This window comes from Schistocerca piceifrons, chromosome X (genome assembly GCF_021461385.2).
Source record: "Schistocerca piceifrons isolate TAMUIC-IGC-003096 chromosome X, iqSchPice1.1, whole genome shotgun sequence".
Taxonomy (NCBI): Eukaryota; Metazoa; Arthropoda; class Insecta; order Orthoptera; family Acrididae; genus Schistocerca; species Schistocerca piceifrons.
Window position 1 is genome coordinate 517,077,779 of NC_060149.1, and position 17,826 is coordinate 517,095,604.

Sequence of the window (17,826 nt, forward strand, 5' to 3'; positions counted from 1 at the left end):
AGTCTTCAGCTGGAAAATGTGGGGCAGCCACAGCTTTTTATCAAAACCAACGCCGAAGAAATGGGACTGTGTTGTACTGTGGGTCAACAGCAAGAATGCATAACTAGCGTTCTGGAGGGAGAAAACTGGAAGCCACGAAAGAGGGCCCACGCAGAGGCCATCGGATGGCGCCTTGGAGCTGGCATTCAGCTGATGCTATCAAGTGGGGGAGCTGCACCAGATGCAAGAATCATAGACATACAACGCCAGGGTAACAAGAGGCCCAACAGAGCTTACAAGCCCACTGATGGCGATGAGGAAGAGTGCGACACTTAACACAGAACCCTGTGGGATACCATTCTCCTGGACCCAAGGGGTGTTGAGTGAAGTGCCAACTCAGACCCAGAAGACCCAATAGGATAAAAGCTCGCAGGTAAAATTCGAAAGGGGACCACAAAACCCCATCATGGAGGGTAACTAAAATGTGATGGCGCCAAGTCATGTTGTATGCCTTACGTAGGTCAAAGAAGACCACGACAAGGTGCTGGCAATTAGTAAAAGTCTGTCGGATTGTTGTTTCCAATCTGAATAATTTGTCAGTTGGAGATCGTCCTTCACAGAAGCAACACTGATACAGGGACAAAAGGCACAGATTCGAGTGCTCAACATAATAGGAAGCTAATCATCCTCTCGAGCAGTTTACAAAGTATGTTAGTCAGGCCAACTGGACAGCAGCTGCCGAGAGATGTTGGGTTCTTCCCTGGTTAAGGACATGGATAACTATGCTGTCTCACCATTGCGAGGGGAAGGCACCCATAAGTCAAATGCAGTTGAAGAACCTTGTTAGATGTTGCCTCTGGGTAACATTCAAGTATTGGATCATCTGGTTGTGGATGGAATCATGGCCTGGGGCCATGTCATATGAAGAGGTACGAGCCTGTAAGAATTCCCATTCAATTAAGGGTTCATTATATGATTCAGCTTGTTGGGGGATTGAAACAGAGGGGGGCCTTCTGCAAGAACCAATGGATCAGACCACAGAGCACCCTGTAGGATAAGACCCTGGACAGTTGATTATCGCTGGGGAGCCAGAAGCCTACGGAGCTTGGCCCAAACCTGTGACAAAGAGGCATACATCCCCAGGGTGGAAAAACAGCACTCATAGCATTCCTGTTTACTCTGCTTGATAAGGTAGTGAGTCCTAGCACACTTAAAAGCAATAAGGTTGGGCTGTGAAGGGTGTCGTTTAAATCGTTGCAGGGCCTTCGGCAGTTCTGGATAATGACTGCTATGTTCTTGGTCCACAACGTGACCGGTAAACAATGATGGAGACCTGTGGATACGGGGAAGCAGTGCCAGAGGCATGAAGGAGAGTAGCAGAGACGTCTTGCACGACCACATCAATGCAGTCCGAAGAGGAAAGAAATTGTTGTTTTTCCGGTAGGTGACGGTAGTATCTGTTCCAATTCCACTCGATTATCGTGTGGCGAGAGAGTCCAGGATAGACATAAAGAAGCAGAGGGGACGTCATGTCACCTGGGTCAATGGTCGTCATAGAAGAGGATGGGGTGACATCCATAAAGAAGATGGCAGACTCAGGTTGCGAAGGGGGAGATAGCGCCTTCGGAGGCACCAGGGGATGCCTTGTCCTGATGCTGCTTCTTCTTCTCCTCCTCCTCCTCCTCTTCTTCTTTTGGCGTGGAGGAGGACAGGACACAGAAGGAGAACAGGCTTTTGCAAGATCTGGAACCGAAAGAGAGTGGGCGACCTTGGGGCGCACAGATAGTGTTTTGTGGTCGCATTGTGGTAGTTGGCTTCCGGCCTGAGAGATGCCAGGCGGGAAGGGTCCCAGGTGTGAGCCCCATCACTGACAGGTGCCGAAGGGGGCACATCTTCGGCTGGCTAGGGGCTGGCTAGGGGGAGCGGCACCTGGAGGTGAGGGCGTGGGAACTTCAGGGGAGGGGGAGATGAGGGGGGGGGATGGCACTGGGGTAAGGAAGAGGTAGGAGGGGGAAAGGCTGTAATAAGCAGAAGTAGAAATAATCACATTGGGTGGAAGTGGTTATATTTTTGGCGCGCCTCAGCCTAAGATAGACGATCCAGGGAGTTGTACATCTACATCTACACAAATACTCCTCAAGCCACCATACGGTGCATGGCGGAGGGTACCCTGTACCACTACTAGCCATTGTATCTTATCTTCGTAGTCCTTACACACAATGTATGTTGGCGACAGTAAAATCGTTCGACAGTCAGCTTCAAACGCCAGTTCTAAAAATTTTCTCAACAATGTTTCTCGAAAACGACGTCGCCTTCCCTCCAGGGATTCCCACTTGACTTCCCAAAGTATCTCCATAACACTTGTGTTTTGTTAAAACCTACCAATAACGAATCTAGCAGCCTGCCTTTGAATTGCTTCCATGTCTTCCTTCGATCCGACCTGGCACAGATCCCAAACACTCAAGCAGTGCTCAAGAATAGGTCGCAACAGCGTAATATATGTGTGGTCTCTTTTAAAGGTGAACCACTCTTTCCTAATATTCTTCCAATAAACCGAAGTCGACATTTCGCCTTCCCTGTAACAGCTGTCACATGCTCGTTCCATCTCTTATTGCTTTGGAACGTAACATCCAGATGTTTATACGTCTTGATTGTGTGAAGTAGGACACTAGTAATACTGTGTTCTTACATTACAGGTTTGATCTTCCTATCCATCCGCATTAATTTACTTTTTCCACATTTAGGACTACCTGCCATTCAACACACCAACTGAAAATTTTTTCTATGTCGTCTTGTATCTTCCTAAAGTCACTCAACTTCGACACCTTACTGTACACCACGGCATCATTAGCAAACAATCGCAGATTGCTGCCAACACTATCCGCCAAATCATTTACGTATATAGAGAACAACAGCGGTCTTATCACACTTCCCTGGGGCACTCCTGATGATGCCCTTGTCTCCAATGAACACTTGCCGTCGAGGACAACATACTGTGTTCTATTACTTAAGAAGTCTTTGAACCACTCACATATTTGTGAACTTATTCCATATGCTTGTACCTTCTGTAACAGTCTGTAATGGAGCATGGTGTCAAATGCTTTCTAGAAATCTAGAAACATGGACTCTGTCTGATGCCATTCATCCACAGTTTGCAGTATATCATGTGAGAAAAGGGAAAGCTGAGTTACGCACGAGCGATGGCTTCTAAAATCTTGCTGATCCGTGCACATAAGCTTCTCAGTCTCAAGAAAGTTTATTATATTCGAACTGAGGATATGTTCAAGGATTCTGCAGCAGACAGAAGTTAGGGATATTGGTCCGTAATTTCGTGGTTCTGTTATTTTACCCTTCTTATACACTGGAGTCACCTGCGCCTTTTTTCGAGTCGCTTGGAACTTTGTGCTGGGCGAGAGATTCACGATAAATGCAAGCTAGTTAAGGAGCCAATGCCATATAATAATCTCTGTAAAATCGAACTGGGATTCCATCCGGACCTAGTGATTTATTTGCTTTCAAATCTTTCAATTGTTTCTCTACGCCAGGAATGATTATTACTGTGTCGTCCGTATGGGAGTCTGTCCAACTCCTGGATATTCTTTTTTTCTCTCGTAAACTCGGAAATATGGCGAGCGTGGAGAATGGCGATTACGACAGTTGACACCCTCAAAGTGGCGGAACACAGAGACTTCCCTCATGGAGAGAGTGGCGACAGTCACCAGACAGAGGGTCTGCCATACAGCGGGAAGACATACGTTGAAAACTCAAGCACTGAAAGTACCTCATGGATGGTGGGACATATGGCTGTATGTCACGTTGGTAACACACATAACTTCAACCTTATCTCGGAGGGTGTCACCCCAGATAAGGTGTAGTGTGGTCGTCTTTACATCCATTCCGCACACATCGAAAAAATGAACACCGCGTCGCTCAAAATTAGCCCGGAGCTCCCAAGTTTAAAGGATACGTTCCCTATGAAAAATCACTCCCTGGACTATATTCAGAGGCTGGTGAGGGGTAATAGACACCGAGACGCCGCCAAGGCGATCACAAGCATGGAGGGCTGCAGATTGGGTGGCAAAAGATGCTTTGATCAACAGGGAGCCCAACCACGTCTTACTGAGCAACTTCAGTTCGCCCATTTTGTCCTCAATAATCTCCACAAAAACCAATGGCTTTGTGGCGGTGAATGTGTCCCCGTCCGTCCTAGTACAGACCAGTTAGCGGGGAAAGTGTTTCATTCTGAGACTGCGAGCTTGGCCCTCCTCACAGGGCGCAGCCAAGGAAGTGAAGGCTGCAGTGTCATAAGAAGCACCATTCAATGATCCATTACCACTCGAAGAGATGGCTGTGTGGAAATAGCCAGATTTTTGCGGCTTGATACATTTCATGCACCAATCATCTGCCCTCATACCATCCACTCCGATCAGGGGCTCTCCCCATTGGGCCACCCAGACACAGCAACGGCCGTCCGGCACGACGACCGTTGCTGGGAGTTTCGATGCTCCAGGATGCCATGCAACCACTCCTTGGAATACATGGGCCGGGAACAGTTCGGGTATCACTCGTGTGATCCCTGTGTTGTCAGGGGGCTCAGCCATATGGATACCTAACAGCCCCACCACACAACTGGCTACACATGCTGGAAAGCTAGCAGGGCAGAGGGGGTGGGCAACGACGGGGGCGGCTGAAGGGGGCGTAGGAATTCACACTGTAGACGCTAGGGAGGGAGTTCTTCCCAAAAAATGGCTCACATTAAAGACAGAATATTTAGAAGTGGAGGTCAAACCCCAAAGGGGGGACCAAAACGCCAAAAAGGATGAAAGAGAATAAGCAGGAGGAACGAAATTGCAAGGGATACAGGGAACCTGGTGGATAGCCAGGTCGACATAAATCAGAATATCGAGAGAGGGGAAGAAGGGCAACGGGGAAGGAGGAGCAGGATGGAGAGGGAGGGGCACGATGAAGGAAATACAACCCGTGAAGGAAGGACAGGCTGCCATAGCTCGGAGCTCCGTGTGCACCACGTACGAACTCACGAAACAACCGTGAGCCCCCGACGGGGGGGAGGGGGAGCTTAATCAGTAAAAATGAAGTACTACTGCACTAGCTATATCGCTGTATATTGCCCTGAAGTACTAAATTAATGTCTGATAAACTCGAAAAGGAATTACATATGCCTTCCTAAGAGTAACGGTTCAATATTGATCCCCATACAACAATACACGTGTTGCATGTTTATACTGATAAGTGTTATGGCAAGAAGAGACCAAGGCACTTCATGCCATCAGCTATAAGTATACTGTGTCTAAAAAGCCTATGGGCATTGCCAGTTCTGTTTCTGAGATTTCCTATTAGCACCATCTACTGGACGACTGTGTAACTATGTAGTTTGAATCACTTCGAACAGCTATGTTCTTGAGAAGCACTGGTCTAGCCGTTACTGAAATGTCTGATAGAACATTGTTTGTGTGTGCGTGTGAAGTGAGGGAGGGGCGCACTGAATCTTTCCTCTGGTGGCACAAACTTTTTCATAAAGGAAGGAGAGAAGGTAAAGACGAAGGACGTGGTTTTCGGTCCGAAATTAGTAAAAATGGGAACATCGTAAACGCCGATAAATGAATGAGGATCCTCAAGTCACGTTTCGAATGAAAAGAGGGACGGTAAACCGCCTGAAAACAGGGGTTTTGCGGATCTCCTAAAACGATATGAGCAAGTGGAACCGTGTACAATGTTTTTCCCATGCGCTGTGACAAAGGAGAGCAAACTCATGCACGATCGAGTCGAATCTTGTCATAATTTCTCATTCAGAATTAACCACGGCAAGAAATGTTTTGACAAAATAAGACCAATGTTTTGTTTTAGACTAGCCAGCAAATCAGAGTTACTTATGGGTGGGTGAAACATCGCCAAGACTGGAAAAAAAGTCCCTCTCGTCCGATGCAATTGTTAAAGTCGAATATCTATATGGTAAAAATTGCAGTAACATCCTGTTACATCTCGCCAAAATATCGGCCAGATGCAAAGACTGTAAACTAGTTTTTTATGAAGAAGAATACGAAGTTCTGTACTTCACGAAACCTAAAAGCAAGGTATCCCTTCACTAATGGATTAACAAATTACCATTAATCATTACGTCAAATATTTAGCATGATAATAAGTGGGATTATGAAGTGGAATGATCACTATTTTCAGTTGTAAGAAAGTGTATTGCAGTCCACGATCGATATGGCAGATACTGGGAAACAAGAGTTTGTCTACAGGAGATATTGCATGCAGAACACTAGCACATCCCATAACTGCATGCCGCTGACGTAGATGGTGTCCATATTACGTCAGACTAACGGGGAGGGGCATCAAGTGTATACCAAGGACTGACCGCCACATCCACGTTTCAATGGCGGAAAGTAGCAGGAATGTTTAAAAACTTTAACCGCAAGCACTCCTAAGACAGAAGCCGTATATCTTGCGGAAAGCTGCATAAAAAAGTTTAAGAATCTTCTTTCAGGGCACAATTTACGATGATCATTCATCCCGGTGCATATAAAATCAGGCAAATACCAGCTCGGACCTCTGTGAATGTAACAGGAACACACCCTCATACACATTACAGTAGAAAGTACTCTCCGTCATACGCTTTACAGTACACGTAAAAGAATTACGAATTTCATGGTATTTTGTGTAGCAGTAGCGCTGTTCACGAAGTGTAAGAAGGAAGGAAGGACGGAATGAAAGTTGGTGTTTTAACATTCCATCGACAAAGTCATCAGGAGATACGCACGAACTCTTACTGGGGAAGGAAACTGTCCGGGGCCATTCGAAAGAACCATTCTGGCATAGACATTATTTAATCTACTGGAAACGTGTAAAAAATATTTGCAAGACCAGAAGTGGAGAAATTGCGTCCTTCCAATACAAGTCCTGTGTCTTAGCAGTTCGCTATCTCGCACGGTTGGATCATTCGTGCTTGCAGGAAGAAGAGCGAATAAAAAAGTATATTAGCAGTAGTTTAGCAGAAGTCAACACGTTCTTACGCTCTAAACCAACGATACTGGCGGGTCCTCTTCAGCTCTCGCGAATCTTTCCTGCCGCACGACAAGGGCCCGCCTTATTCGGCAGGAATCATTCGTCAGTTTCTAGCTGCACCATCCACTTTATACACCAGGTTTTTCACCTCCGGATAACTGTCTCCCGCCTAAACTAAAATGTAACTGACGAGATAAAGATTCGACAAAACAGATACCGAAGGCTTGGACCGACAAACTAGAGACCATTCTGAAGGATGAATTCTCTGGGGCTTTTGAGAAAGTGGAAAGTCGCAATGAGAAATATATCGCGTTACATGTATCCTATTATGTGTAAATTATCTCAACAAGACGTGGGGCGCTATTTTGGTGGCATCACAGACGTCTCACACTGATGTGCCTTCCGGGCGGTGGAGAATGGGTCAAGAGGCAATGTGCCTACAAGGCCGTCTGAGTGCGTAAAAGGAGAGAGATATCTGAGTTTACCTAATCATAGCTATTCTCCCTTCCTCCCAACTATTCTTCTTCCCATGTCCTCTTTGGCAATGGACATGACCGGTAGCAATGTTTATCGAAATCTCTCGCACAGCGAACAGCAGCAGCACTAGATGCGAGCGCAAAACACTTCCTTACAAAATAAAGTCTCCCTGTAGCGTGTCCATAAGCTATGGATGACATACTGCATAGGCATCTGCAGCAATACGACCGAAATTCCATCCTTTTTGGATCGAACAGACCGCACTGGCAACTTGTACTGCATTATGATGTCTCGTTGCACTGCATGTGCTTGGTTGAATACAACGTCCACCAATAACAACTGCTATCTCTGTACCTCAAGCCGGCCGCGGTGGCAGAGCGGTTCTAGGCGCTTCAGTCCGGAACCGCGCGACTGCTACGGTCGCATGTTCGAATCTTGCCTCGGGCATGGATGTGTGTGATGTCCTTAGGTTAGTTAGGTTCAGGTAGTTCTAAGTTCTAGGGGACTGATGACCTCAGATGTTAAGTCCCACAGTGCTCAGAGCCATTTGAACCAATTTTTTTGTGTACCTCGCTAGAAAACACGGACACCGAAACTCACTTCCTTCTGATACGTCATCTGACACTGCAACGTACAAACAGCCACTAGATGGCGACTAATTTTTATTGTAGCCTACACCGAAAGCGAATATCTGAAACCATGCAATAAGTTCACAGATACCGCCTGGATCAAATCAGATTTAACGTACCGCTCGTTGATATACGTGTTCCCCTTATTCTTTTGAACTACATCATAATGGTGTGTGGCGGAGGGTACTTTCGGTACCACTATCTGATCCCTCCAACCCTGTTCCACTCGCGAATAGTGCGTGTGAAGAATGATTGTCGGTAAGCTTCTGTATTGGCTCTAATTTCTCGAATTTTCTCCTCGTGGTCAATACGCGAGGTGTATGTGGGGAGAAGTAATATGTTGCCTGACTCCCCCTGAAAAGTGCTGTCCCGAAATTTCAGTAGTCTCTCCGTGATGTACAACGCCTCTCTTGTAACGTCTGCCAGTGGAGGTTGTTTAGCATCTCCGTAACGCTCTCTCACCAGCTGAAATATCCCGTGACGAAACGCGCCGCTCTTCGTTGGATCTTCTCTATCTCCTCTAGCAGTCCTACTTGATAGGGATCCCAGATAGATGAACAACACTCAAGAATCGGGCGGACAAGAACCTTATAAGCCACTTCTTCCGTGGAAGAGTTACATTTCCTTAAGATTCTTCCGATGAACCTGAGTATGGTGTCTATCTGTTTTATATGGTCATTCCACTTAAGGTCGCTCTGTATGGTTACGCTTCGATATTTCACGGCAGACGCTGTCTCCAGCTGTTTGTCATCAATAGTGGAGCTGTACAGTAGTGGATTATTTTCCTACGTATGTGCAATATGTTACATTTATTTACGTTCAGGGTCAACTGCCAGAGCCTCCACCATTCATTAATTCTCTGCAGGTCGTTCAGAAAATTCTTACTGTCTTCTGGCGTTGCTACTTTGGCATAAACAACCGCATCATCTGCGAATAGCCTTAAAGAGCATCCGACGCTTTCTACTACATCATTTATATATATTGTAAACAGCAACGGTCCTATCACACTTCCCTGTGGTACTCCGGATTTACCTTTACCTCTGTCGATTTAGTTCCGTTACGAGCGTCGTGTTGAGTTCTACCTGCAAGAAAGTCTTGAATCCAATCGCAGGTCTGCTCCGATACTCCGTAAGATCGTATTTTTTTCATTAAACGGCAATGTGGGACGGTGTCAAATGCCTTACTGAAGTCAAGGGACACGGCATCAGTCTGAGCGCCGTTGTCCACTGCGCTGTCATCTCATGGAGGAACACAGCGAGCTGAGTTTCGCAGGATCTCTGTTTGCGGAATCCATCTCGATTTTTATAGAGGAGCTGTTCATTTTCCAAAAACGTCGTAATTCTTGAGCATAAAACATGTTCCATAATTCTACAACAGATTGACGTCAACGATATAAGTCTATAACTGTGTGGATCTGTCTTACAGCCTTTCTTAAAAACACGGGAACTGCCTGCGCTGTTTTCCAGTCGTTAGGCACCTTTCGTTGCTCAAGCGATCCACGATAAATTACTGCTAGAACGGGAGCAAGTTCTTTCGCATAATCTTTATAGAATCTTGTAGGTATTTCACGTGGTCCTGAAGCCTTTCCACTAATAATCGATTGTAGCTGCTTTTCAATTCCGTGGCCAGTTATCTCAATATCTGCCATTTCGACGTTCGCACGACGACTGAAAGGAGGGACAGTTACGATCTTCCGCGGTGAAAAAACTTCGGAAGACCTAACTGATTATTTCGGCCTTCTCTCTGTTATTTTCCGTTTCGGTGCCGGTGTGGTCGCTGAGAGAATGAAGAGATGATTTTGACCCATTTACTGATTTTACATACGACCAAAACCTCTTAGGGTTTTTCTCAGGTCGGTTGACAACGTCTTACTTTCGAATTCATTGAACGCTTCTCTCATTGCTTTCCTTACGCCCATTTTCGCTTCGTTCAGCTTTTGTTTGGCAGCTAGCTTTTCTACTTCCCTTGAATCTGAGATGAAGTGCTCTTTGTTTTCGTAGAGTTTTTCTAACACGGCTTTTAAACTAGGGTTATCTTTCCCATCCCTTAAAACCTTACTCGGGACATACTTACTTGTCTAGGGCATATTGAACAACGCCTTAGAATTTTTTCCATTTGTTCTCCACATCTTCGCCCTCATCACCGAATATTTGATGCTGACTGCTGAGATATTCTGAAATTTGTATCCTGTCACCCTTGCTGAGCAAATATATCTTCCTACCTTTCTTAACATTCCTTGTAGGACTCGTTGTCATAGATGGTGTCACAGCCTTATGATCACTGATACCTACCTCTACGTTAACTGATTCGAAAAGTTCAGGTCTGTTTGTTCCCAGGAGGTCTAAGACGTTACACTCACGAGATGGTTCTCTAACTCAGGGTAATTTTCGGACTAGACATCCAGAACAATGCCACACGATTCCCTGTCCCTGGCACCAGATTTGATGGCATAATACTTCGAAATCTATACCTGGCAACTTGAAGTCACCCCCTATTACAACGGCATGATCACGAAAATTACTATTGATATTTTGCAAGCTCTATCTGAAGCGCTCTACAATTACAGATCCTGACCCAGGTGGTCTATAAAATCATCCGATCACAATTTTTGACCATTCTTTTATACTCAATTCACCCAGATTAATTCACATTCTGAACCCGTGATAACCTCTAGATTTTTTATCGAATTTTTTACTGCAATGAACACGCCGCCACCGTTGGCGACTATCCTGTTGTTGTTGTTGTGGTCTTCAGTCCTGAGACTGGTTTGATGCAGCTCTCCATGCTACTCTATCCTGTGCAAGCTTCTTCATCTCCCAGTACCTACTGCAACCTACATCCTTCTCAATCTGCTTAGTGTATTCATCTCTTGGTCTCCCTCTACGATTTTTACCCTCCACGCTACCCTCCAATACTAAATTGGTGATCCCTTGATGCCTCAGAACATGTCCTACCAACCGATCCCTTCTTCTGGTCAAGTTGTGCCACAAACTTCTCTTCTCCCCCAATTCTATTCAATACCTCCTCATTAGTTATGTGATCTACCCATCTAATCTTCAGCATTCTTCTGTAGCACCACATTTCGAAAGCTTGTATTCTGTTCTTGTCCAAACTATTTATCGTCCATGTTTCACTTCCATACATGGCTACACTCCATACAAATACTTTCAGAAACGACTTTCTGACACTTAAACCTATACTAGATGTTAACAAATTTCTCTTCTTCAGAAATGCTTTCCTTGCCATTGCCAGTCTACATTTTATATCCTCTCTACTTCGACCATCATCAGTTATTTTGCTTCCCAAATAGCAAAACTCCTTTACTACTTTAAGTGTCTCATTTCCTAATTTAATTCCCTCAGCATCACCCGACTTAATTCGACTACATTCCATTATCCTCATTTTGCTTTTGTTGATGTTAATCTTATATGGTCTTTCAAGACACTGTCCATTCCATTCAACTGCTCTTCCAAGTCCTTTGCTGTCTCTGAGAGAATTACAATGTCATCGGCGAACCTCAAAGTTTTTATTTCTTCTCCATGGATTTTAATACCTACTCCGAATTTTTCTTTTGTTTCCTTTACTGCTTGCTCAATATACAGATTGAATGACATCGGGGAGAGGCTACAACCCTGTCTCACTCCCTTCCCAACCACTGCTTCCCTTTCATGTCCCTCGACTCATGTAACTGCCATCTGGTTTCTGCACAAATTGTAAATAGCCTTTCGCTCCCTGTATTTTACCCCTGCCACCTTTAGAATTTGAAAGAGAGTATTCCAGTCAACATTGTCAAAAGCTTTCTCTAAGTCTCCAAATACTAGAAACGTTAGGTTTGCCTTTCCTTAATCTTTCTTCTAAGATAAGTCGTAAGGACAGTATTGCCTCACGTGTTCCAGTATTTCTACGGAATCCAAACTGATCTTCCCCGCTATCCTTACGATAAACATTCCAGTCTGAACTTAGGCTTTCGTTGTCACTGACGTCTGGCTCCAACCAGCTGTCTGGTCCGAATACTATCTGTGCATTATATAAATCCTTCCGTGCGAGCTTTGATTTCCATTAAGTTGTTCATTGTCCCTATTCAGGTATGAGCCAACAAACTACGAGTATTTTGTCATTCTGAGGACAAAGTCGGTGATAGAAATTTCGTGAATAGATTTCGTCGCATCTAAAAATGCCTTTGTTTTAATGATTGCTATCCCAAGTACCTAATCATCTCCTTGACACACCCTCCCCTACTTCTCTTTCCTTTCAACTTTTTCAATGTCCTTTGTCAATCCCACTTGGCAAAAATCCCATACCATGCAGAATACCGCAAAAGAGGGTAAACAAGCTCAGTGTAAGTGTTTTACCAATAAAAAATTCTGTAGCACTGAATGAAAACAGTTACCATAAATGATTACACATACCTTATGCCACTTCGTTTCAGTATGACCACAGGATTCGCTTAAAATACTATGACCGCCTCAAGTGTTACTACAGAACGTTCAACACATTTCAACAGCTGGATGAATAGAGTAGAGATTATACATCTCCCTTGGTGCATTTTAACATACACAATGGTATGGAGCAGATCAGTGGTTCCTTCAGTACCGTCCAATTCACACTGTTAAGGTGACTAGCTCAGTGAGAAAGTAGATGTAGAATGTTTTATTGCCGCCACACTGTTTCACTTGACACTGTGCTCTCTCCGATTAATAGTCAAGGTCTTGATTGTGGAAAAAATGATGTTATGTAATTAGTTATTTGTTTATTACACGGATGTGTCCTGAAGTCCTGACGCCTACAAATTCCCGTGCCACAGACAGTAGTAGCACAATGCTTCATCGAAAGCAGGATGGAGCACCTCGTTCATGAAGTGGAGTATCGTTTGGTAATTCATTTTCAACAGCAGCAGAAATGTTACAGCTATGTTATGTCAATTCAGACGGCTAAAGAAGCCCTGTGGATTGGATTGGCTTGGCACAGCTACCTCCTAACCCCCCAAACCCCTTTTTCTGTATTTTTAAAAAAAGTTTTAGATCCTACACCACAACAGACTGTCAACCTGCAACTAACGTGTACCATCAACAAAAGAGAAAGGATAACATGAAGGTGGGGCAAAGGGAGGAAATTAACTGTTGAAAATGGTTGTACTTACATTTTCTTCCACTGTCTTCTTGATTTTTGCACTTGCTTCGCTCACTGTTTTTCCAGCCTTATTCACAGCAGAGAAAAGGAAGCTTCCTATGGATTTGGCGCCTTGCAAAGCTTTAGTTGAGACTGAAAGAAGAAAACGCAGACATTATACACTATTAATTGAGAATAAAAAAAGATTATGATGGTTAAAATATGAACAAATTTTTGTACAACTTTCAAAACATTTTTTTCAATGGCAAGTACCATCAATTGCATTGTTTAAGTTCAAAGTGTTATACACGCGTGTGTGTGCGTGCGTATTTGTTTTGGTGGCAGGTTCGAACGCTGAAGTCTGGAAAACCTGATTGACGAAGACACTATCGTTGGAAATTTCGAAGCCATTTGGAACCTATCAACTATATGGTAAATACCTTCAGTTTAGCAGTCAAGAAGTGGCGCAAACACTCGCAATAAGATAGTCGGGACTGACAACGATCTCAGCGTGCGAAAAAAACGTTGACCAAAACAACATACTACATGGTAAAGTAACCAGTCTCAATACGACAGCAAAAATATTGTGGTACAGAGCAGGTTCATAATTTTAATATGTAACTTTTTACGATGATACTGTGTATACCGAATGTTACAGTAATATTATTATTTGTAATTATTTTGTTTGAATTTTATCAGTTTCACTTGTTCGTGTTGTCGGCAATATTCTATATTACTCAACTGCTCTTCCATAACCCAGTACCAATTGTAACTTAGAGGGGAAAAACTCAATTTTCAATATTTCGCGTAGTTATTGACCGAAATAAAGAAATTTAAAACATCGTCATAATCAACCCCATGAAGAGATATACTCTTATGTCAACAGTTTAACACAAAAAGGCAGCTACTACAGGTAGAAACCGCCCTTATCTCTAACACCCGAATCTCCAGATGTCAGACACTCAGCTCAGTACCAACTGTTGTATGTCAATAGACTATACACCAAAATACTGATTTATTTCATGCTATGTGCTGTCGCCCCGTAGAACATGTGTAAACGGTAATTAAAAGTAACACCAGAACTCCGGAGCACACGAAAAACATTCAGAGTTTGGAGCAATGCTTTTTAGGCAGTCTGCTTTCGCTTCGCTAGTTCAACGTTATGTACGAGGTGCATTCAAGTTCTAAGGCCTCCGATTTTTTTTCTCCGGACTGGAAAGAGATAGAAACATGCGCATTGTTTTAAAATGAGGCCGCGTTCATTGTCAATACGTCCCAGATATGGCAGCACCGTACGGCAGATGGAATTTTACCGCCAGCGGCGAGAATGAGAACTGTTTTAAATACTTAAAATGGCGACGTTTTCCTTACTTGAACAGCGTGCAATCATTCGTTTTCTAAATTTGTGTGGTGTGAAACCAATTGAAATTCATCGACAGTTGAAGGAGACATGTGGTGATGGAGTTATGGATGTGTCGTAAGTGCGTTCGTGGGTGCGACAGTTTAATGAAGGCAGAACATCGTGTGACAACAAACCGAAACAACCTCGGGCTCGCACAAGCCGGTCTGACGACATGATCGAGAAAGTGGAGAGAATTGTTTTGGGGGATCGCCGAATGACTGTTGAACAGATCGCCTCCAGAGTTGGCATTTCTGTGGGTTCTGTGCACACAATCCTGCATGACGACCTGAAAATGCGAAAAGTGTCATCCAGGTGGGTGCCACGAATGCTGACGGACGACCACATGGCTGCCCGTGGGGCATGTTGCCAAGCAATGCTGACGTGGAACGACAGCATGAATGGGACTTTCTTTTCGTCGGTTGTGACAATGGATGAGACGTGGATGCCATTTTTCAATCCAGAAACAAAGCGCCAGTCAGCTCAATGGAAGCACACAGATTCACTGCTACCAAAAAAATTTCGGGTAACCGCCAGTGCTGAAAAAATGATGGTGTCCATGTTCTGGGACAGCGAGGGCGCAATCCTTACCCACTGCGTTCCAAAGGGCACTACGGTAACAGGTGCATCTTACGAAAATGTTTTGAAGAACCAATTCCTTCCTGCACTGCAACAAAAACGTCCGGGAAGGGCTGCGCGTGTGCTGGTTCACCAAGACAACGCACCCGCACATCGAGCTAACGTTACGCAACAGTTTCTTCGTGATAACAACTTTGAAGTGATTCCTCATGCTCCCTACTCACCTGACCTGGCTCCTAGTGACTTTTGGCTTTTTCCAACAATGAAAGACACTCTCCGTGGCCGCACATTCACCAGCCGTGTTGCTATTGCCTCAGCGATTTTCCAGTGGTCAAAAAAGACTCCTAAAGAAGCCTTCGCCACTGCCATGTAATCGTGGCGTCAGCGTTGTGAAAAATGTGTACGTCTGCAGGGCGATTACGTCGAGAAGTAACGCCAGTTTCATCGATTTCGGGTGAGTAGTTAATTAGAAAAAAAATCGGAGGCCTTAGAACTTGAATGCACCTCCGGATCTTATCATTTTGTTTACTAGTGTCCGACATATGGAAGTTTGGGGTACGCAGCATAACTGATAACGCTCATCTACTATTTGAGAACTAGCGCACTTCGTGACTTCCAACAGACTTTAAGCATAACTCAAAATTTTTCCCAAATTTTTCTCGCTTACCCTTAAAAAAAATGGCTCTGAGCACTATGGGACTCAACTGCTGAGGTCATTAGTCCCCTAGAACTTAGAACTAGTTAAACCTAACTAACCTAAGGACATCACAAACATCCATGCCCGAGGCAGGATTCGAACCTGCGACCGTAGCGGTCCTGCGGTTCCAGACTGCAGCGCCTTTAACCGCACGGCCACTTCGGCCGGCGCTTACGCTTAAAGCCAAATACTTAACACATTAAGTCATTTGTTAAATAATCAGATGTCTGAAGCTGTTTTATACATGGGAGTTCGATTCGTTAAATAATCGAGGATTTACAGGTTTTTATGTAACTACCTAGTCTGTTGCCAGCATCTTAGCAATAATACGGCATAATCTGTTTAACAGCTGTGTTCTTGTTTTTCACCTTTCGATGGGCGTAATGGCCTCGGAGTTCAATTAAGCTGCATACAAGCAAGAAGTAAGCTGTTAAAAAGTAATCTATTCTGTGAGCATCGGAGATGTACCGGTTGTTTGCCCAGTTGCGCGTCACTGCGTTGCCCAACAAAGGGGCAGAGAACAAGGGAGTGGGGCTGAATACCGCCGGGCGCATGTAGTGATGAGCAGGGACAAGGCCCGCTATTACGTGTTGTAGGTCACGAGACGCGCCGGGCACCTGTTGCTTTGTGGCCGGTTCATTTCGCGCTCCACCTCCTCCAAATCAATTAGCCTCTTATTACGCATCCCGCTGTGCGTCCGACCAAATGATGCGGCTGTCTGCCGTAAGTATGAAAATAGCATGTTGCCCTAGCCAAAGTCTCCTCCACAGGCACACATTACAACAGCCACATTCATTAACTAAACACTGTTTACGCGTAATCACATTTCCACTTCAAAAACAGTAGTTTTTTATCCCGAAACAGTAACAACAAAAGATATTTTCGTTCTCCCCTACTGTTTTTCCTTACTCGACATTACCTACCCTGCAGACTACTTTTCTACGAGAACCAAATGGAAGCTGTATTACTTGAAAGGTTAAAGGCGCTGTAACATTGTAGGTCAGTACGACAGGTATTTTACTTTTTGTCCGACATAAAGTTACCCTCTTCTACTCCAGATGAAGGTTATAAAGCTCACCCTTGATCTTTCCATTTTCTACGTTCCACATCTTCTATCACCATAAAAGGATAGTCTCTCCAGACCCCCTTGCATCAAAATCCTTCACCAAGAAAATGTCAACAAGAGCCGACAGCGCTATCCTTAATCCTTAACTCGTTTCACGACTGTACACGGTCCCAATTCCTCAACTATAAGATCATTGATTTTTTTCCCAACATTGTATTTACGTATTTTAATGGTTTTATTCAAAGATTGGAAATCGACGACGTGGCCGATACTAACACCGCATCCCTGCTCTACTCGGGACATGTAAATAACTGATAAATAAAAGAAAGAATACTGCTGAACAGTGAGGGCGCCAGTGTTTGCTGATGCAAGAATCACGACCTTACAGTGGGAGGAGCGGATTACAGCTATAAAACACTGACGCTGAGGAAATCTAGCCGAACATATGTCGCACGGTTGCAAATCGTAAAAAAACGGAAGTATTTCTTACCAGTAATGGTTCTTAATGAATACTCTACACAACTGTCAACTTTTAATAATTTCATAATAATTTCATTCCTTTTGTAACTGCACTTTCGTTAGCTGCGTCAATGACCTCCGCTGCCCTGTCGGTATACTATCTTTTTCGAGTTGCTGGATGGGTCGCAAAGCCTACGTGCTTGTCACTTTCTTCGTTGTTACGTTGAATCCCATCCTGTATGAAGTATATTTCAATCTCCTGTTCCACTTCAGCATCGTAATCCCAAAGCTCCTTTTCAGTATTTTTAACGTGTCTACTCACTTTCCCCCGATCGTTTACAATTACCTATTTTACGCAATTTCGTGTCAGTTCCTCCTAATTTATCAGTGAGAGACGGTTGATATT

General features: G+C 44.3%; 1 protein-coding gene across 3 annotated transcripts in view; it reads right to left on the bottom strand.

Annotated features, from left to right (window-relative positions):
- The window catches only part of LOC124721529 (synapse-associated protein 1), a 289,918-nt gene that overhangs the window by 79,442 nt on the left and 192,650 nt on the right, over nt 1-17,826 (bottom strand). For all 3 annotated transcript variants that reach the window (XM_047246548.1, XM_047246547.1, XM_047246549.1), the window contains exon 4: nt 13,252-13,373. In XM_047246548.1, the coding sequence (XP_047102504.1) occupies nt 13,252-13,373 (122 nt within the window). The remainder of the gene's footprint in view (nt 1-13,251; nt 13,374-17,826) is intronic.